The sequence below is a fragment of the Zea mays genome, chromosome 8, assembly GCF_902167145.1.
Source record: "Zea mays cultivar B73 chromosome 8, Zm-B73-REFERENCE-NAM-5.0, whole genome shotgun sequence".
NCBI lineage: Eukaryota > Viridiplantae > Streptophyta > Magnoliopsida > Poales > Poaceae > Zea > Zea mays.
In genome coordinates, this window is record NC_050103.1 from 110,529,330 (window position 1) to 110,551,991 (window position 22,662).

The 22,662-nt window shown below is 41.8% G+C and overlaps 3 protein-coding genes across 3 annotated transcripts in view; all 3 read left to right on the top strand.

Annotated features, from left to right (window-relative positions):
* Positions 1–3,628: 3,628 nt before the first annotated feature.
* The window catches only part of LOC100282382 (uncharacterized), a 32,436-nt gene continuing 13,402 nt past the window's right edge, over positions 3,629–22,662 (top strand). Inside the window, exons 1-3 of the mRNA NM_001397557.1 lie at positions 3,629–3,877; positions 3,965–3,986; positions 5,467–5,593. Coding sequence (NP_001384486.1) covers positions 3,727–3,877; positions 3,965–3,986; positions 5,467–5,593 — 300 coding nt within the window. The 5' untranslated portion in view covers positions 3,629–3,726. The remainder of the gene's footprint in view (positions 3,878–3,964; positions 3,987–5,466; positions 5,594–22,662) is intronic.
* LOC103648296 (uncharacterized) lies at positions 7,007–12,321 on the top strand. Its single transcript, XM_020542361.2, has 11 exons — positions 7,007–7,567; positions 8,452–8,523; positions 9,013–9,084; positions 9,553–9,688; positions 10,776–10,851; positions 10,930–11,071; positions 11,156–11,432; positions 11,521–11,605; positions 11,684–11,808; positions 11,899–11,970; positions 12,069–12,321. The coding sequence occupies exons 5-11, from the start codon at positions 10,790–10,792 to the stop codon at positions 12,143–12,145; spliced, it is 840 nt and encodes a 279-aa protein (XP_020397950.1). The 5' UTR covers positions 7,007–7,567; positions 8,452–8,523; positions 9,013–9,084; positions 9,553–9,688; positions 10,776–10,789; the 3' UTR covers positions 12,146–12,321.
* LOC109941422 (uncharacterized) lies at positions 13,691–22,178 on the top strand. Its single transcript, XM_020542360.2, has 13 exons — positions 13,691–13,799; positions 13,881–14,060; positions 14,158–14,211; positions 14,317–14,415; positions 19,939–20,028; positions 20,118–20,272; positions 20,369–20,581; positions 20,662–20,787; positions 20,868–21,001; positions 21,076–21,151; positions 21,238–21,653; positions 21,736–21,934; positions 22,018–22,178. Exons 1-13 carry the CDS (start codon positions 13,709–13,711, stop codon positions 22,165–22,167), a joined length of 1,983 nt encoding a protein of 660 aa, XP_020397949.2. The 5' UTR covers positions 13,691–13,708; the 3' UTR covers positions 22,168–22,178.

Sequence of the window (22,662 nt, forward strand, 5' to 3'; positions counted from 1 at the left end):
TTTCTGCCGGTTATCAGTGGGCGTCGGTTTTTACCCTTAATCGGATTTGGTGAACCCTGTTGCCATTCGCTAGTGTGTCGTTGTGCTTGCTCTCTCTCGGCCGAGACATGACACGTACACACTCGTTTCCACTTTCCACGTGAATCAGGCCCACACAAAACGGAATTAAAATCTACTGTACTCCGTATTTCTTAGGACCCAGATGTAGCGGGGGGGTGTTAGCTTGACGCTAACTAGGGGGTTGTTTGGTTTGGTGCCTAAGACGCCACAATGTGCCAAACTTTTCTGCTTAACCTTAGTTCTTCAATTCGAGCGCCTAAGGTTAGGCAGATTGTGGCGCCTTAGGTAGGAAACCAAACATGCCCTAGGTCTTACTGCCCATGCGAACGGCGAATCAGTGCTCTCGCACCCCACGAAAATCTGGCTCCAAGTCTCCAATCAGATAAGCAAAACATCCATAAGCGACGACCCTCACAACTAGTGTTGCACGGTTTTTATATATATCATATGAGTAGACTTTATTTTAATAAGACATAAAACATGTGTTCAATTAATTAGGTGATTATGAATGTAGCAACCAAGGTTCAAACCTAATTCGTGAAGGTAAGGGTGATACTAGATGGTCGTTGAAACTGGTGATTTAATGTAAACTAGTCGGTTGACCGTGCGGTGCGACGGCTCACAACAATATCCACGTAAACTATCCATCAAAAAGATCCCAACTTTTTTATTGATTGTCTCCGCTTTCCGCATAATATTTTTTTGATTTGACTAACTGATGTGTTGTTTACTCCATCCAATATGTCTTGGTATAACACGGCCAATGAAGGGAACGATTAGAAGAGAGTTCACAACGACTTACTAAATAAACAAAGATTATAGAATGACATAATTCTACCTTACAGAGACTAAATAAGAAAAAGTTTGTGAGCTCAAGTTTCTAAAATAAGTCACATAAACTCAAAATTATAAAAAAGATAGATCAAAATATTGAGTGGTTGCTAAAGTCAGGCATCAATAAAAACTGGATGTGTTCCATACAAATTATGGTACTTCGTAGCCATTAATAATGTTTAAAACCAACAAATAACCTTTCCTTTTACTGGTAGTGTGACAAATCATTGCTGCTCGTTCCAATTCAGCAATATAAAACATCATGGAGTCCATTGCACCAATGTGGTCTCAGAAATGACATGATGTATGCAAGAGACAAGAACACAAGGAACGATCACCATGTGGTACTGCCCACATGGACCTTCAAATCCTAACACATATTTTGCAGGATCCATGAGCCATCATCAGAAGAACACAAACCATGTGCAGACAATAAATAAAGTATTAACACACCCAATTTATGTTCAGTCCTTAGCAAAACAAAAAACTAACACCCAAAACAACACAATAATTTTTGCAATGACAGAAGGATGTCTGACAGGTCCATAGAAGTGGTAGAAGCATACCAAGTGGACAATATGGTAAGGGAAAGGCCATGTAGACAGGCGATGTCGAGCCATCGAACGAGTACCATAGGCAGCAAATCAGGGACCCCCATCCCTCGCCTCCCCCACTTCCAAGGTTTCGTAGAGCAGGAAGGGAAGTGAAGAGGCGGGCATACCTGTTCGTTACCGGAGAAGGACACGATGAAGACCTAGACATCTGGAGGCGACATAGGTAGTATATCGCTAGATACATATAGGGAGAGAGCACGCAAGCGGAGAAAAAAAGCCCAGCCGGATCAGCTCCAAACCAAGAGGCACCCGCACCATGCGTCAGTCCAAGAAGGGCGAGAGAATGTGAGTGCCTTCCTAGCCCTAGACCCGCCGATGCGACACACCACCACCACCAACTCCGTAGCATGTGCCGACCGCTGTCGCGCTACGGGCCTTGTTTGTCCAATATCTTAGATCTGTACTCCTCATCGCCAAGATAACCTAAGAGTGGCAGGCGCCACCGTGTCCTCCTCGGCGGCATGCACAGAGAAAGGCCATGAACAAGATTGACTCACCCCGTATCCGCGTCGACGAGCGTCGGTCGGCTCACGGCTGCGACCGTGGGCGGGGGTAGTAGGTTGCGAAGGAAGAATAGGACGAAGGCTGGGAAGACGAACGTGACGTCCAACGACGACAAAAATGATGGTAGACGCATGCTGTGAAACATCCTCGTGGACGGGCAATAGCCACTGCATGGGTCGGTTTCGGTGCTGGTGTCAGACGAATACGGGGATGAGGCCCCGGCTCCCACTCCCTCAGTCGAGAATGGGGTGATGCAGAGGTGGAGGCATGATGGGAGAGAAAAAAGAAGCAGGATGGCAAACGAGGTGTCGGCAACTCAAGCGAAGACCATCATTATCGTGCAGATGTATAGATGGCCAAATGAGCCGTGTCTGGTGGGCCGGCTAGAGGCACGACCCATTTAATACTGTCTGGGCCAGCCTGGCACAAGCGCCGTGCTTGGGCCGTAGCCTCGTCCCGTAGTGCTAGCCCGACCCGACCCGATTACATATTTTTATTTTACAAAAAATTGTATATATATATATATAATTTATATTTAATATTAAAAACATTTGAGCATGATGTTCTAGTTAGATGGCTTCGCCCAGTGTCTCTTGCACTTCTTCCATCAGCGCGTGCGTTCGAATTCCACCTCTTTCACTGTTTTTTAATATTTTACGCTGATTTAACAAATGGTCCGACAGTCTAACAGGCCGGCTCCGCACGGTCAGCAGGCCCGCGGGCGTGGAGATTGGTTACGTGGAGGGTACGAGCGTGAGGTTAATTTAAAATAGATGTGATGATTATTTATAAAAAAATAACGCAGAACGACCGTTAAAACTGATGATATAGTAGAGATAGAGATACAGATAAAGGTAGAATCAAATCCGCAATCATCCGCAACAAGTCTAACATTCTCTTTAGAAAAAAATTCTACTTATTGTGTGTTTTCAACTAAACTATATTTTTATAAAAAATTTGTATAATTTGAATGAAATTTATGTGTCCTCAAACGCGTTACGGTGCAAAAAAGCTACCGCAGTAACCGATTTTTTAAATATATACAAGTAGATCAACTGATTTGTTGTATCAGCAGTGACGTCCTATGGCAGAAGACAAACGAGGTGTTGCCGTATGAGTCTGACGTCCCCACCGGCTCAGGACTCAGGACACAGGACGACACTGCGCGTAGATCCGTGAGGTCGTGTGGCTGGCCACACAGGCAGAGCGGCCACATGTATGTTGGCCCGCCGCGACCCAAATCATCTAGGGGTGTTTGGTTTAAAGAATTACTTTATCTAAATTGAGGTGGTGTATCATAAGTTTATTTCTCAAATTTGATGGGATAACCTCATTTCTTATATTAGTACTAACTAACTATGAGAAATGAGATGGTGATGAATTAACTGATTCTATTCTATAAATTAAACAAAAATAGCAAAAAGTGAGAAGATAATAGACTAACTCATTACTTAAACCAAACACCCTACTAAGTCTCCAGTCGGCGTCATGTGCCGGCCCGCCGTGCCCCTCTGTTCGCCGTCGACCGGCCGGCCACTCGCTATCACTCTACCTCGCTAGAAAGTTCCAAACGACTACGGCATCCTCTGACTCCCCCGCTCTCGGTCCGCATTTCCATTGTGCTTTCTCCGTTGCATGCAGCCTCGTCTCTTCTCGCATCTAGCCTCCGCCCTCAGCTCACCACCACGACCCGAGGGAAAGGGAGAGGGGACGAATGGCGAGCTCTCAGTGCTGCGATAACCCGCCAGCCCTGATCCCGGCCTGCGGGAAGGGCAAGGTCGTCGACAGCTTCGGCGGGCTCAAGGCCTACGTCGCCGGCCCCGAGGACTCCAAGGCCGCCGTCGTCCTCGTTGCCGACGTCTTCGGTACTTCTTCGTTTCTCCTTCCCCTCGAGATCGTTCGCCTGTGGTATGGCACGTTACAAGTAAAAAGCCTTCTTTCTCCTCTTGCAGGATTCGAAGCGCCGATTCTGAGGTATCACTCCTTGTGACGGAGTTCCCCCCTGACCCTGTGTTCTTTGTTATCATCATCATTTTTTTTGTTTTTGCAAACGCCCTTGCATCCAAAGATCTGTAGAATCACTAGGGTTGATGGAGATGACTGGGTGGATTTTAGGGGAATGTCATTATCATCAATAATGGCAGGTGATTATGTGCTGCTAGCACATCCTAGGCTGCTAGTAAAAACTGTATTATTTTGCTCTGACTTTTAGTTCAACACTGAAGTGGTGAAATTTGTATCCTTTTGCTCAGTTGCTGGCACACAAGGAATAAGTATAAAATCTGATGGCATACCAAGAATTTTTCCCATGATCTATGCCAGTGAGTGTTAAGTCACCATCTCCTGCTGGTTCTCAAAGTTTGTTGCGAAAAGATGGAAACAAATTATGTGAGTCAGATCACAGTACAGTAACTATTCACTACTACTCCCAAGTTCCAAATCGTAAGTGTAACTTGTTCTGGCCTTTTTAGATACATAGTACAGCAATAGCTATGTACCTAGAAAAGATAGAATGACCTGCAATTTAGAACGGAGTAGTAAATATCCTACCTATATATAAGCCAAATAGCTTATTACTTCATATCTATGCAACATGGGTATGGATACATGTATCAGATGGATACGAGGACATGGATATGCCATTTTCCCAAAAATATCCGCTACACGGACATGGTTCACTATTTTTAAATATAAATAAACAAATATAAAATGATGCAAATTAAAATTCTAAAAGTAGTAGTAGCTTAGCAGTTTTGCCAATGCTTGTAATCTAACATGTGCAGTGTCTTGCTTGTCTTTTTCATATTTATTTCTGTCAACACTCCAACAACCAAGCATATCCATCCTATTCTCAAAATCCAGCAGCCGAGCACATAGATAATACTAAAGGGATTTTTAAAATCTGAGCTCCTAATCTTTAGAAAAACAAGCAAAGAGGCGTGTTACTATAGGGTGATGGCACATAGTATGTGGCTGCATGTTGATGTCTTGCGACTGCGAGGGTACGTAGCTACCTAGATTTTTATTTTTTTTGGGATACTTCATGGATACGTATTGGCCCAAGTATCCAAAATTAGATTTTTATTTTTATTTAGGATATTTCATGGATACGTATTCACCATGTATCCATTGTGTATCGGTATCGGATATGTATCCGATACGGGACATGGCACTTACCTGAAGGCTGAAGTATCGGAGTAACATGGCTTCTCTTCATATATTACATGTGCATTCTTGCTTTGTGTTTTTGCAAATGGATCAACTGGTTGTTATTCAGAAACTTTGGAACTGGACGACGTGTGTTCTTACTGAGTTGTATTTCTAGAATGGTTAGTTTAAATGTTTAATGATGACCTCTGGTTGTGTCCTCTTTTAAATACCATCAAATTTTACCATAATCACTGCGTGTCACCTGCAAACTGATTTTGATTGTATTTTGTCTTATCTCATGAAGGAACATAGCCGACAAAGTTGCTTCGTCAGGGTACTTTGTTGTGGTACCAGATTTCTTTCATGGGGATCCTTATGTACCTGAGAATGCTGAGAAGCTCATACCTGTGTGGCTGAAGTCACATACTCCGGTTCGCTGTCCCCTGCCCTTCCCTGAACTATTCCTGTAAATATTTGTCTGTACCTTGTTTCTATTTATCTTCATTCAGATTATACGAGGAATAAAAATTAAGGAGATAATGAATAAGTTATTAGGCTGTTAAAGAATGTTTCAAAGTCCTGACAGTCGATATCCAGGTGACGCTAAACACGATGTTCTAACAGCATGCATTATGTTAGCAGTCAAATTTCTGTCTGTAATGTTACTGCCTACCAATATATCTGATATGTATGATCCTTCTCATTTAAATTGGACTAAAAATAAAATTTGCTACCTGCATAAATACTGTTCACTGAGACACTGACAGTATGTTGTTTATGGTGCCATGCAATGTTTTCAAATGATCTAATCGACCCTAGTTGCCATGGCACTGATAAGGCGACCAGTTGCGATTAGTCGTCGATAAGCCTGATTAGTTGAGCCTAGTCGACTGTAGTCATACATGTAGTCATCCTCTATGTACCAAAACCGTTGTACTATATAGTATGCAGTATATATGCTATATAAAGCAAGATTTAAGGCAGAATAGCAAAGAACAGAGCACTGAAGACTGGGGGAAGCCTGCCAAAGATGGAGGAGAAGGTACACCAACTGTCGGAGGGGAAGTTTATCGAAATCCTGGGAGCCGGAGTTGTGGGCGGCGTTTGAAAGCTGGGAACAGTCTGCTGAATACGCCTGGCTGAGTCGGGTAGGCGCCTTCCCTCGCGCGGCTGCTCAAGCTTGTGGGCTATGACCTCCAAATGCAGAGAAGGGAGGAGCCACTGCGGTGAGAGAGGGTGCACCGCAGAGACCTGTCAGCTGCCGTCATTCGAGATAGAGAGGGAAAGCAGGCAGCAGCTGAAGTGCGGGAATGCACAGGAGAGAGGAGGGGTGAAAAAGCTAAGAAACGATCCCTATTGGGCCAAAAACAACAGAGTCTAATGGGTCAACAGGCCAGATGCCTGCTCTACGAAGAAATTGACATTCACCTGCTAGTCGTCCATGTCCAAATCGTTCGATTATTCGACGATTAATCGAACGACCTGGTTTCTAGTTGCTTTAGTCGAGTCGGTGGACATAATCTGTGCTAGGGAACTGATAAGGCCGACTCATCGCGCCTAATCGGGGAACGCAATTGGTATATATATATATATATATATATATATATATATATATATATATATATATATATATATATATATATATATATATATATATATATATATATATATATATATATATATATATATATATATATATATATATACTACTACTCTATATGAGGTTAGTGTAGGCGTGCACAGCTACTGTTCTGCCTCCCGCGATCGGGCGATCGGCTGCCGCCGCGCCAGCTCCGCACGCAAATCACGCCGCCGTCCTCGCGGCCGCATCGCCCCCGCACATCCCTGTTCTGCCCGCACGCGAGCATGCCGCGATTCTTTCCATCCGCGCGCGCCATCCGCCGCGCCAAATCCGCCGCACGCGAGCACGCCGCGATATCAGGTCCGCTGCCGCTGGAAGGTGCCCGCCCCGCAGCGGAGAATGGAAGGCCCTCACGCCCGCACGCCCGCTGGAAGGTCCTTGATTGAGCGTACGCGGATGGAAGGTCACCGTACGCGGATGGAGGACGCGGATGGAGGACGCGGATGGAAGGTCCGTGGCCAAATCCCGGGATCCGCAACCTCCTCCTCTATCATGGACGCGGATGGAATGTCAGAGATCTCCGCTCAGGTCCGTCAATGGAAGGCAGACCTCCCTTGAATGGACTTTCCATCCGCCCTCAAAAATTACAGACGCCAGTGGAGCGACGGGTCCCTTTATTTCCATCCGCCCTCAAGAATTCCAGACGCCAGTGAATCCACGGGTCCCTTTTTTCTCTCGTAGCATCCTCCTTGGACGCATCCGTTTTTTCTCTCGGAGCATCGCCCTCAAGATTCCACGGGTCGCTAACGTCACAGTGCTGAAGGTCAGTGTTTCATAGTTTGTTTCTTGTATCATAGTTTGTTTCTTGTGTTCATAGTTTGTTTCTGGCGCACGGGTCAGACGCATATGATTAGTTGTTTCATGAATTCTGGAATTTGATTTAGAAATAAACTTGAACTATGAGTTATAATCTGAAATATGATTAGTTGTTTACTCTGAACTATGAGTTATGCAATAGATTTAGTTCACCAAATCTGGTGTACGGTTCGCCAAATCTGGTGTAACTCATAGTTCAAGTAAACAACTAATCACTGGAATTTGATTTCTAGCGCACGGGTCCCTTTTACTCTGAACTATGAGTTAGGAATTTGATTTAGGAATTCTGAACTAGGAGTTATAATCTGAACTATGAGTTATGCACTTCTCTTTTACTTGAACTATGAGTTATAATCTGAACTAGGAATTCTGGAATTTGTTTACTCGGGCATCGCTTTAAAATGCTAGCTTTAAACCAGTTTGTTTCTTGAACCAGTTTGTTTCTGAAATATGATTAGTTGTTTACTCTGAACTATGAGTTATAATCTGAACTAGGAATTCTGAACTAGGAGTTATAATCTGAACTATGATTAGTTGTTTACTCTGAACTATGAGTTATAATCTGAACTAGGAATTCTGAACTAGGAGTTATAATCTGAACTATGAGTTATGCACTTCTCTTTTACTTGAACTATGAGTTATAATCTGAACTAGGAATTCTGGAATTTGTTTACTCGGGCATCGCTTTAAAATGCTAGCTTTAAACCAGTTTGTTTCTTGAACCAGTTTGTTTCTTGAACCAATTTGTTTACTCGGGCATCACAAGTTACCTTGGATCAAATCTCTTTCCGTGTTCATAGTTTGTTTCTTGAACCAGTTTTTTACTTGTAGTAATCCTGATAACGTACAGAAAGAAGTCCCAAGTGATCTTGAAGAACTATACCTTCAGCGGCAAAATCCAAGGTAACTTGTAGTAATCTGAACAACTACTCATATTTTTTCGTGTGTTCTACCAGTTCCTGCTGATATATAATAATTGCTGCAATGCGAATTCCTTTACTTGTGTTTATTCGGATTGCGTCTCTGGATTAGTTATTACCTAAGTGTTGTACCTTGCACTTTGATTCAGCATTGGATGTTTAGGTAATCTATATTTGAGACTGGCTGTAGTCCTTGCTGTTTTTTAGGGGAGCTCTTAAGTTATTTTTTCCTGTATTTGAGGCAACTCTTAAGTTATTATTGCTTGCTGCATTGGATGTTTAGGTAATCTATATTTGAGTTTTGCTGTAGTCCTTGCTGTTTTTTTAGGGGAGCTCTTAAGTTATTTTTTCCTGTATTTGAGACAACTCTTAGTTGTTTACTCGGGCATCGCTTTTGGTTTCAAAATTTTTAAAATGCTAGCTTTACAAACGTGTTCATAGTTTGTTTCTTGAACCAGTTTTTTACTTGTAGTAATCCTGATAACGTACAGAAAAAAGTCCCAAGTGATCTTGAAGAACTATACCTTCAACGGCAAAATCCAAGGTAACTTGTGATGAACAACTACTCATATTTTTTCGTGTGTTCTACCAGTTCCTGCTGATATATAATAATTGCTGCAATGCGAATTCCTTTACCTGTGTTTATTCGGATTGCGTCTCTGGATTAGTTATTACCTAAGTGTTGTACCTTGCACTTTGATTCAGCATTGGATGTTTAGGTAATCTATATTTGAGACTGGCTGTAATCCTAGCTGTTTTTTAGGGGAGCTCTTAAGTTATTTTTTCCTGTATTTGAGGCAACTCTTAAGTTATTTGTTCATGTATTTGAAACAGCTCTTAAGTTATTTGTTCCTGTATTTGAGGCACTGTTCCTGTATCGTCTTAGTGGAGCTCTTAAGTTATCCTATGTGTTTTATTTTGCAAAATTACTCATTCTTAACAAATAGTTTGTTGTTTACTGAAATTGATCATAGAGTATTTACTGAAATTGTGTATCGTGGTTTCATTGTAGTAGTTTGTTGTTTCATCTAGCGAGGTGTCTGTAAGAAGGAAGGGATAAGGCGTTTGGTTGACCCGGACCGGACGGCAGGACACCGTCGGGGGTTCGCTGCAACGCATCGACGGCTTCCGCAGCTTCTCAGGCCAAGGTAAGCTTTCAAGCAAATTTGTTGCTGCAACTGTTACATCAACCTGAGATATGTTAGTAAATTGCCATACCACTTTGTTTCATTTTTTCGATCATGTTTCAGTTGATTTTTCTTAACAAGCAATGTTTGTTAATGCCGTGTATGCTTGTGGGTATTGTTGGTTTGTATTGGGGTATAAAGTTTATATGCATTCTTCCGGTATATATCGGTTGATGCTAATCTCTACTACTATAAATCAGAACAATAATTCATGTTTTTTGTGCACACATATGTGCAGCTATCTGTATTGAAACAATCACTTCACTAGAGAAATGATGGTCTAGCTACGGATGACGAATTGGCATCTATGGACCAACATAATTCAGCTCCTTCCTCCCCCATCTTGGGCTCTGGCGTTGTAGCAGCCTTGACTGTACCGCCTAAGCCTATTGATGCTTCTCTGATTTCAGGCCACCAGGGGACTGATAACGAAGTGTCTATCCAACACCTGAACATACACGAGGCGTAGTAGCAGCCTTGGCTGTTCCGCCTATGTCTGTTGATGCCATTCTGTTTCCAGACCACCTGGAGACTGAGGAAGAAGTGCCCATTCAACACCTGAACACCCAAGTGGAACTATCCTCACAGAATGAGTCAACAAAGGATGCTTTCTTCAGCAAGATCAGTACAAGACCAACTGGACTGCTGCCTGTTCCAAAGACCAATAAAATACTTGTACCGAAAGACCCGTACACCACGAACATGTTATCAAACATCTAGCATTGAAGAATGCACCCAGGTAGCTGATAATTGAAAGAGACCTCTGTCTGCAAAATCTAATGTGTAGCAGACTTTAGTAACAAGCACAACCTGCACAAATTGTTTGAATTAAGAGAACTATTTGTTTGAATTAAGTTTTGATTCTCACCTGTAGAGGCTTCATCCATACTCACAATATTCAGTGAACTATATGTTTGAATTAAATTTTGATTCTCAACTGTCGAGGCATGATATATATTTTCATGAACCATTAGACAACAATAAAATATTGATCCGCGAAAGTATGACATGTGTTCCATTTAATTTTAAATTTTAAATTATGTTAAAGGCTACAAGGTTTTGATGGAACCGGTCGTATTGAACCGTGAAAGAGCCGCAGCTGACCGCCTAAAACGGATGCCTATGTAAGTTATTATAAATATATTTACACAAAATTTGTCTATCAAAGTTATGACCATTATTTAGTCGTATGTTTAATATAGCTTCAGATTGTTCGACGACTACCGTGATGAAGATTTTTATGGGCTTCCGCGGAAATACAGTATTGTCGCTCGGGTCGAAGTTAAATTCCCGATTGAACCACGTTTTCGTGATAGACAACATTTCGTTTTGTCTGACATCAATGTAAGCCAACAATTCTTTAAGTTTCATTTTCAAAGTTACACGATATTCATACCATGGCCTCATCTCCTACTGAAATACTATTAGGGAGCCAAGATCGAGGCCATAACATATATGTATGAGACAGTCAAACATTTCGACAATTTGCTCCATGGAAAGCATGTTTACAAGATGCATAATGTGAAGTTCAGTCTTCATCCGGGTGAATTTAATTTTCATCATCTAAATGGTCCCATGGAATTGTGTCTTGACCAACAAACTATCGTGGAGCCATACACTGTTCCAATTCAGATGGCGCCATTCCCAAAACAAATACTATTGAACCTTGCTGATATTGCCGAGTTGCCAAACAGGACTTTAGTCGGTAAGAATATATCGAACTCTTAATATTATTAATATATCGTTTACACAAAATTCAGTATTAATCCATTTATAAACTGTTATTTTTGTAGACATTATGGCTGTTGTAGTCCACTTGGATACAATACATCGCACAATGTGGGGCCCTTTCAGAAAGATTGTTATAATGGATGCTAGGTATATTCTGTTAATTGTCGAGTTATATATCCAAGTCTAAATATTACTAACCTGTTCTTACCAAAATTAATGTCGTAGGGGATATTTACATATCATTAAAGTTTGGGGTGACCTACTAAACAAAAATGCACTCCGCTGGGCGTTGGCTAAGGAGGATTATGGCATAATAATTGGGACTATGTTTAGACGGTTCAGAAGACAAGGTACATCATGTCTTTACGTCTTTCAAAACATCTGTCACTAGGTTTTGCTTTATAATGATTCGTAACGGAGATTTAAATGTGTAATTCTAGAGTGCCTCGAGTCTTCGGATCATACCGCAATACACTTCAATCCGTTCCATCACAACACCCATCATTTTCGACGTAAGTATATTCTAAAAAAATAGTTACATTAAATCGTGATTGTTTTCATTATATCATGAACTACGTGTAGATGTGATTAATTGTGGCATTCATTGCAGCAATCCAAAAAGCTTTGGTGGCGCTGAACAACCGTCAGTTTGCTGTTACATTTCTTGAAGAAGAAAGGCGTAGATAGATTCTACAAATTCGCAAAGAGCAATAATTGGGACTATGTTTAGGCGTAGAGAGATTTGATAGAATACGTGTCGTACTGTTATTGAGCAACCAAACGCAACAAGAGGCAAACTTGTATGTCTATGAATCTTGTTTGTAATACCTATGACATGGGTTTAATAAGAGATATTTTGTGAAGTTTTTGACCGTGCAAATGATAATTAAATATTTTGTGCAAAAATTTGAATTCCCGTAATATTTTGTGCAAACAGTCTCCAAATCTGTAGGTAATCCTGATCACCCCTATCTGTTCTTTAAGCTTTCAGTTTATTTACTGACTAAACCATATCCCTTTGTTTAATTCTCTTGAAACATTCTAACCACAGCCCTATCTGAGAGTGTTGTAAAATCAGTATATAAAAAAAATGTGAACAGATGACTCCGAGGGTGGCAAAATTAGTTAGAGGGGAGAAACTGAGAAGTACACACAGTAATGTGTATTCACCCTTGCGTCCTTTGCTGTAAATAAAAGGTCACTCTCTACAGACTACAGATGTAACTCAATAAACAAAAAGATCAGAGGTCACTCAAAAACGAAAAGAACATATGTAACTCCAGAAACAAAGAGAGAACAGTGAATATATAAACTCTTGTTTTTTCTCTGATTCTGTGTTCCTTTGTTCTTGCTGTTCTTTATGCTTGTGTGCCATTAAGAACTCAAATTATTCTCAGTTTGTCGTCGGTGAGACATACCACAGATTGGTATTGTTGCTCGCCTGCAAAGACAGCTGAAGACTGTTGCATGTATAGCAGCCACGCTCTGGTCAACATTGGTATTGTTGATCTTCGGCACAAGATGCTTGTCAGCTCGGTTGCATAGGTATTCCTGGATAGCTCTAATATTTCGAATGTATTTGATGTATCTGTTCTTTGCTGGATCTAGAGTCATGTACTTTGCACGTACACCAAATCGTTCCATGTGTTTTCTTTTGGTAACAGCAGAAGAAGACTTTAATCAGTGGCTACAAGAAATGAGATATAACTAAATAACGGAAAACAACATAAACGAAACAATTTTTATGAAATACCCCTCACCCCTGCACTGTTTCTTGCCACCTCCACTTGTCCCACACAAGAGTATTGCCACCGATTCCTTTGTCTCTTTAATTCTGATCGGAAAAGTTGGAAAACAAAGAAGGAAATGTTACCAAAAGAAATATTTGAATTGGGTGAAGGAACAAATCACAACCAGATCAAATGCACTATTACACTTTGTTGCTTGTAAAATGTGGTTAGGTAGACACAGGTCAATACCGTTCAGATTATATAAGCACTCGGCTCGCCTGAGGATGGATGTATGTGAGACCTGAATTTGTATGGTAGCAACAGCGTGGTGATTGATTTACTGCTGTGAATCCCTTGCTTTTCAAATCCATGTGTGAGGAATCTCCTTGCTATTTGAATGGCAAGCGGAATTCCTCTCCATGGATCCCCTCACAAGTCCCTGATCACCAAATCAGACCTTACTCAAGTACTGTGTGAAAACTTAACTAAGCCATTCCACTGTCCATGATAGGGTTTTTTTATGGAGAACGGAGAACCAACAGAAACAGATCAGATGGAACATAATGATGGACGCACACCATTGACAAACATCTCAAACACCATTACTATAGGTAAAGGTTATTACACGCGTGCCGATTAACGTTTGAAACGTAGTATTAAGGGTAACACTAATACTAAATTTTATATTGTAGCTGATGAAAATGGATCGAAAAGGCTTGGTCCAAATGTCGATGCTAAGGAACGTAAGAGGCAAAGGGAAAGGGAAAGATATGCCGCGATGACCGTTGAACAAAAAAACGAGAAAAGTAGAAAACGTCGTGAAGCAAGCCAACGAAATAAAGGACCTCCTATACAAACAGAGGGATCTACAGGTGATGAAATAGTTAAATTCCTAATTATTTTAATGGATCCTCTTGTGGATTAGTGAATGTCTATTAATCTTATTTTGGTTTTCATTTTGTTTCATAGTTAGTCTTTCAGATGGCTGTAGCACAATTGATTTCACAAACTTTGCAACACAAGGTATTGCGGGTATACCTATCACAATTTTTTCCACTGATCGTTTTATAAATACAGAAATACAGATTTGTAGCCATGAAAATCATTCTGCCACTGTTGATTTGGTAGTTCCAAATGTGAATCGAGATGATGATAGCGATTGGTTGCATAGGAATGAGACATTCAAGTCAGACGATGTTTTCACAACAAGAGACCTTCTGACACCAGGTACATGACTGTTCACTCAACTAATTTTGCAAAACAGCTGATTTCATGCGGTTTAACGTATACATGCCTTATTCCAGGCGGTGTGCATGAAACTGTTGGTAACACGCCTAACCATAATTTGGGAAGGGCTGCCTACTTTAGAGATCGGTACAAAAACTTAACTCCAGCCGAGAGGGAGCTTAATCGTGAACGCCTTAGGTTGTATAATAATACACCAAAGCGGAAAGGGTCAAAGATAGAGTACATAAGAAAACGTAGAGCACTGTTGGCTGACACATTGAGTCAGGAGTCCATCGCCATGGAGTCCCCAACATATACCCCTGAGGTTGTACACCCTACAACAGATGCAATTGAACCTAATGGATCCGCTCTTACCCCCTGCGACTGGGTTATCCCTGATATCGCCAGTAACCCGTTCCTACCAGCTTCAACACAGACCGAGGATGCCGATTCACTGCGTATGTCTACTAGACCACTAAGACGTAAACAACATGTGCCACGTGGTGAAAGACAAGCTATCTTAGCCCGTCGAAACCGGCAATTTGAAGCATCCATTTCAAGGAACATGGCTACTGTGGCTGAGGATATCATTAGTGACGCCGAGGAAGGGGATGATCGGACACAACCCCATATGACTGCAAAGATCAACAACAATGGTAATTACTATCATTTTTATCCCCCCCCTTTTATCCTGAATGCCCAGGTATTTTATGTGGCTTGTATTTTCACCCTCCAGTTGATGACGATGACGGTGTCGTATTTGAAGACGATGCTGATGAGAACGAGGGATACCTATTCGCTGGGCAATGTACTAATTTCAATCTTTTTATGATATGATACAAATGCTTATATAAATACATATATGTCTTACTCATTGTTTCCAAAAAAATATCAGATGAGGATACCGATGAGGATATAGAGATCGATGGTAGTCAAGATGAATCGAGTGCCATTGATGTTCCTGACCCGTACGACAAGGTGTATAGCAACATCCCTGAAGAAACCCATATGCTAAAGACTGTTCCCAACTGCGGTTATTGCACCGCGAAGAAGTTTGAGTATGAGACACCTGGTTTTTGTTGTCGTGGTGGGAAGGTTGAGCTAGCCCCACTGGAGACCCCTCCCCAACTCAAGAGGTTGTGGGATAGTGCAGACTCTGATGCTAGGCACTTTCGTGATAACATTAGGTTTTTTAATGGCCATTTCTCTTTCACTTCCCTATACTGTTGCCTCGATAGTATGACAACTAATGTAAGGGATTCTGGTATATACACGTTCCGAGCACAGGGCATGATGTATCACAATATCAAGTCATTTGGTAGGGATGGTGGGGCAGAGCATAAACACCTTGAGCTTTACTTTTATGATGATGATCCCACTCTCGAGCATCGGTACCGTAAGTGTCGCGAAGAGCATCAACAGAAAGACAAAGAGGTTATTCGACAGATAGTCGACATACTACGTGGAAACCCGTACTCCGAGCACCTTAGGACCATGGGTCACGTTGAGAACCTTGATGACTATCGTATCGCGTTGAACCTAGACCAGACGTTGAACCAGAAGACATATAACACACCTCTCACTTCGGAGGTGGCCGCTGTCTGGATCGAAGGGAGCGAAGGGCGAGGCCAGTTCAGCAAGAGTGTTATGCTCCATGGGAAGGACAGTTCAAGCCACTGCATCCGCTCATACCATGGATGCTACGATGCATTATCATATCCATTGTTCTTCCCTAGAGGCGAACTTGGCTGGCACGCAAATATCCCAAAGGTTGGAGTATCCATGGACGAAGTGGATGCATACCGTGCGACACATAGGGCAAGTAATGCAAATGATGAAGATGCGGGTTAGTTGTTTGTTTATATTTTGAAATATTTGCGCATTATTAACTATTTTTTCATCATCACTCACTTTATAATCCTTGCGTATGCAGAATCTCCTAGCCATTTATGTGTGTCTGTACGTGACTACTACTGCTACAAATTCCAGATTCGCCCCGGGGTATTCAATCCTATACTTCATGGAAAGCGGCTTTTTCAGCAGTTCGCGGTCGACACGTACATAAAGATTGAGAACTCTCGTTTAGATTACATACGCAAGAATCAGGATCGGTTAAGGGCAGACCTGTACCAGGGCTTGGTGGATAGCATGCTAGATGGAGATATTAGAGGAGAGAAGGTTGGCAAGCGAACTGTGCTGTCGACGTCGTTTATCGGCGGTCCTCGTGATATGAGACGTCGGTATATGGATGCTATGGCTCTGGTGCGGAAGTTTGGTAAACCAGACATATTTCTTACCATGACATGTAACCCTAACTGGGATGAGATAAGGAGGGAGCTTCTCCCTGGACAGACACCGCAAGATCGTCCGGATCTTGTAGTGCGTGTCTTTCATGTGAAGCTACAAGAGTTAAAGCATCGGCTGACTAAACAGGATATTCTTGGTAAGGTCCGAGCCTACGTCTATGTCGTGGAGTTTCAGAAGCGGGGTTTGCCGCATGCCCATTTTCTACTCATAATGCAGAGGAAGTACAAGCTCACATGTCCTGAGCAATACGACCTTTTGATCTCAGCCGAGATCCCAAGCAACAAGTACCCTGAACTACGAAAGATGGTTATCAAGCATATGATGCATGGCCCGTGTGGGTCGCTAAACCCTAACTGCCCATGCACTAAGGGTCGTAAATCGTGCAAGAATCATTACCCTCGGTCTTTCAGTGACACAACCTTGCAAGGGAAGGATTCGTACCCTATTTATAGACGTCGTGACGATGACCGTAAAGAGAAGGTCCGAGGGTGCGAACTGGACAATAGATGGGTTGTCCCTTATAACTCATACCTCCTTCGTCTCTTCAACTGCCACATCAATGTCGAGGCATGTGGGAGCATCAAGGCTGTTAAATACCTGTTCAAATACATATACAAAGGCCATGATCGTGCGTCTGTTGTTATGAGAGATGCGAGCAAGGCAGATGATGATGTTGATGAGATCAAGCAGTATAGAGATGCAAGGTGGGTGACTCCTCCGGAAGCCTTGTGGAGGATATACGGCTTTGAGCTTAGTCAGATATCTCCACCTGTTATGCAGCTTCAACTCCATCTTCCAAACATGCACATGGTGGCGTTTCACGAGCGGCAAATGGTCGAGCGAGTCGTCAACCGTCCAGGTGTTGATAGGTCGATGCTCACATCATATTTTGAGGAGAATAGGCTACACGAGGAGGCTCGTGGCATCCTATATCGTGACTTCCCTGAGTGGTACACTTGGCAGAGTGGTAAGGGAAAAGTATGGCAACGGAGGAAACGAGATACAGGTGGACAAGTCGGTAGGATAGTCTCTGCTCATCCGGCTGAGGGGGAGCGCTACTATCTTCGTGTTCTCCTAAACCACGTTACTGGCGCCGCCTCCTATGTGGATCTAAGGACAGTTGATGGTGTCACCCTACCGACCTTTCGTGAGGCAGCAGAGAGAAGGGGACTACTTGAGTCGGACAACACACTGGATGAGTGTCTCACTGAACGTGCTCTTTTCCAGATGCCATCGTCGCTGCGACGGCTTTTTGCCACAATACTGGTTTACTGTGAGCCAAGCGATGTGGCTGTACTCTGGCAGAAACACAAAGATTCTATGTCCGAGGACTATCAACACAAGAGTCAGAACAAAACTCATGTTGAGCAGATGGTATTGATTGACATTAGGAACATGCTGCAGTCAATGGGAAAGGACATAAAGACATTCCCTCTACCTCCTATGATCGACGCGTATGACGATGCTATTGGTACTGCTCGAGAGGTTTACGAGGAGGAAAGTATCCAACCGACAGTGGAAGATGTGTCTCTTAAAGACTCTCTTAACGAGGAACAGAGGGCCGCCTATGATAAGATTATGTCTGCCGTTGACACCGATCAGGGCGGATTATTCTTTGTGGATGGACCTGGTGGCACCGGGAAGACTTATCTATACAGAGTGCTGCTCGCGACGCTACGCAACCAGGGAAAGATTGCAGTGGCAACAGCTACATCTGGTGTTGCGGCTTCCATAATGCCTGGAGGAAGAACCGCCCATTCACGCTTCAAGATACCACTCACTATTGACGATGGCGCTGTATGTAGCTTCACGAAGCAGAGTGGAACAGCAGAGTTGCTACGGAAAGCATCTCTCATTATCTGGGACGAGGCTTCTATGACTAAGAGACAAGACGTGGAGGCACTGGACAATAGCATGCGCGATATAATGGGTCGCCCTGCACTACCATTTGGTGGTAAAACCATTGTCTTCGGTGGAGATTTCAGACAGGTCTTGCCTGTTGTTCGTAAAGGGTCAAGGGCTCAAGTGGTCGCGTCATCGCTATGAATGTCTTACCTATGGGAGTCCATGTCCCACTTAAAGCTTGTTAGCAACATGAGAGCAAAAAACGACCCTTGGTTTGCGGAATTTTTGCTGCGCGTAGGCGGTGGAACTGAGGAAACAAATAGTGACGGCGACATTCATCTTCCTGATGATGTGTGTGTGCCTTACAGTGGGAGTGACAACGACCTTGACAACCTAATAGACTTTGCTTTCCCAAATCTCAATGAAAATATGTCTGATTCCACCTACATCACTTCAAGGGCGATACTGTCAACACGGAACGACTGGGTTGATATGATAAATGTTAAGATGATTGATCGTTTTCAAGGGGAGCATATGGTGTATCATAGTTTCGATAGCGCCATGGATGATCCCCACAACTACTACCCACCCGAGTTCCTAAACACATTGACGCCTAATGGGCTACCACCTCATGTTTTGAAGCTCAAGATTGGATGTCCTGTTATATTGCTCCGGAATATAGACCCTGCAAATGGACTTTGCAATGGCACCAGGCTGGTCGTTCGTGGCTTCCAAAGAAATAGCATTGACGCAGAGATTGTACTGGGTCAACACGTTGGAAAACGGATTTTCCTACCACGTATACCGTTGTGTCCCTCCGATGAAGAGATGTTCCCTTTCCAGTTCAAAAGAAAGCAGTTTCCTGTACGGCTTAGCTTTGCAATGACGGTTAACAAAGCACAGGGTCAGACTATTCCCAATGTTGGTGTATACTTGCCTGAACCAGTGTTCTCTAATGGCCAACTATATGTTGCTCTATCTAGAGCGACGGCCCGATCGAACATAAAGATTCTTGTCATCCCAGCTGTAGATGGGAGGAAAAAGTCAAGGAAGGGTGTAAAGAAAACCCCCACCGTAGATTGTGGGACATATACCAAGAACATCGTCTACAAAGAGGTCCTAACAAATTAGACCCATGGTAAGAGTTGCATGTTCAGCTAACAAACTAATAGGATGATGTTTGTCTTATGTTTGATTGGTCTGGTGTATTATCAAGTCATGTTTGCATGCTACAATTGTTTTTATTAGAGCCGCACATGTTTGTGTATTATTAGAGCATGCATACTATCTTAAAGTATTGTTGAGTTTTGGATCATTTGTGAAATTAGCAATAATAATTTGTATGCATCTAACAATTTGTTATGAATGTAGGTTTTTGTCCCGCGAGAATGGAATCTCTATTTGTAGGCTTGTCTCATAACAAGCCAAAAAAATCGGTGGCAACCGCAATAGTTCGAGAAGGTATTAAAATTTTCATAGTTCTGTATGGATCAATTTGTATTTTTTGTAATAACTAATTTTAGTTTTATCTCATGACTGGTTGCTCCTAGACTATATTTGCACGCAAGGTGATCTTGCTCTCATCGATTTTATCAAGGAAATCCCTTGTGAACCAAGGGTAGAAGTCGTTCTTATTGATGATGCCTTTGTTGAAAGGAAGTGGATGGAGTGTTTATTTCAGCCGAGCGCAGATTTAGGTGACGAGGTAATCCATGCTTATTTTTTATATTTGGCGACGTTGTTATGTATAAGTTTTTTTTACTCATCCTGGTATTTTTAACCACAACTTACACACTTGCAGGTTATAGACTGTTACATAAATTTGATAAAAGCTCAAAAGCATCTAAAGTGCCGATCTGGAGGTCGCGTTCACATAGAAAATGCTTTCCAGTTCAATTTCCTGAAGCGAGATGGTGATCTTGAAATTAAAACAGAGGAGATATATCCAATTAAAGACATGACACACATATGTAGCGCTGAACGAAGGGTGTTACTTTACCTAGACCATGACATGGTACATATGAGTTTGCAATCTGAACAGTTAGTGTTTATATGTATTTTATTCTTATGCAAGTATTTATAATTGTTTTGTAGGTGTTTATTCCGATAAACATCCGGGAGACGCATTGGTATCTTGCTGTGATCCATGCAAGAAATATGGAGATACAAGTGCTCGATTCACTTGGTACTTCACAAGACCGCAAAGACCTCACTGACTCTGTGAGTATGCACAAACTAAACAATTATGAATTCAATATTAACTTATCCCAATCTCTAATTTTATTTTACCATATATAAAGATTAAAGGACTACAAAGACAAATAGATATGATATCTCAACGTAAGGAGTTAAAAGACCACAGGTGGCCAGACCTCCAAGTTGCTTCTTGGCCGCTCAGAGAAATAGACATGGGATATGCAAAGCAGACAGATAGGTACGTCCTAAGATCTTCTTTACCAATTTCTTAATTCATACTAATCTTTATGTTGGTATTAATGTATATTGTAGCTCTTCATGTGGCCTCTTTCTTTTGAACTATATCGAATACTGGTCAGGGGATGAACTGTCTGACAGTTTTACCCAGGTATATTATTATACTACTATGACATATATGGACATCTACAGTCAGTGTTACATATATAATGCTAAATAATTGTTTCTTATTTGTAGGATGACATGTCACACTTTAGGAAAAAAATGGCTGCTATATTACTATCTTCAGACCTGAATAAGAGAAGGGGGTGTCTGTTATACAAAAATGAAAAAGAAGTTGACTCTGGAAGCCCATCTGATGTTGAGATATTAGAAAACCCAACAGATTCTAATAAGAGGAAACTACTCCACGTGCTTGATGATAGCGAAGTAGTGTATGAAGATGAGGAAGGCCCTATTACTCAAGCAGACTTGCAAAGGTGGTTTGTTGATGATTGGGATAAAAGAGCTCCCGTAAAAGTCTCTAACGATGGTTGCACCAATGACTTTTTAATGGTTGGTCTTTCCACAAAGGACATGCCAGTGACCAAAGCCGATTCAATAGATGTTTTATGTGATTATATCATGGCAATAGAAGACGATACGACACTAGAGTAAGTGCTCATTGATTTATTTATTTTATGTATATCGACTACTTAGATTCTTGATATAGAGTTTCGTCATGCTACATTACAGGAGAACATGGGTGCGAAGTTTCAATCCTTTTAAGATAGAAATATCTGTCAAAGACCTGCAAAACATATTAATGACAACTCAAGATATGATTCTAAGATGTTTTGATATGGCTGTTCGGCTGCTTGCCAATAAAGAGTCACGTAGACCGAAAGAAGAAATCATAAATAATAGAAAGCATTATATGGACATGCGTTTTTGGGTAAGTTTGTTTCCAATCATTAATGTATTAATATATAGTATCTATATCTAATCATCATGTGTACATGTATATATACTGTCCAGAGAATGGTTGGTTTTGGTAAACTTCCAAAATACCATCAGGATCCTACAACAGAAGAGTTAGCCAAAACACTCGATTGTTGGCCATCAATGAATTATTATATCACGGGTTGTAGATATGTAAGTATGTGTTCATTTCGAATGTATTTATAAAGGACACTTCTGTTGTAGGATCCTAATGACTGATATTTTGCAGGTTCTCATGCCATGGAAATTCAATGGATGTCACGCCCTTTTCGTAATAGATCATGTTAAAAAGCATGTGACTTTTATCGATTTTACACCGACTCAAGATTGGTGTAAACACATGCCATACAAGAGGTTCGCGGAAGCGATTATCATGGCCTCAAAAAAATATAAGATTGCTTACAGCAAGAAACGTTCTGGATGGGCGGAGGATATCTTTAAGTGGGAACATACAATTCAGACTGGTGTTCCAATTGACTTAAGAGGGTATTTTCTTCGTACCACCTTCTCAGCAGTTTAAATTTTTTCTATGATAATCATTGTATAAAACATAGTTGCCCAAATATTATTCTATAGGGGGAAAGGTAGATGCCCGTGCTTTGCAACGGCATATAAAATATTCGACAAAATATCACTTCAACAACTCAATGACCTTGCATCAAGCAGAACCATACTAATTGC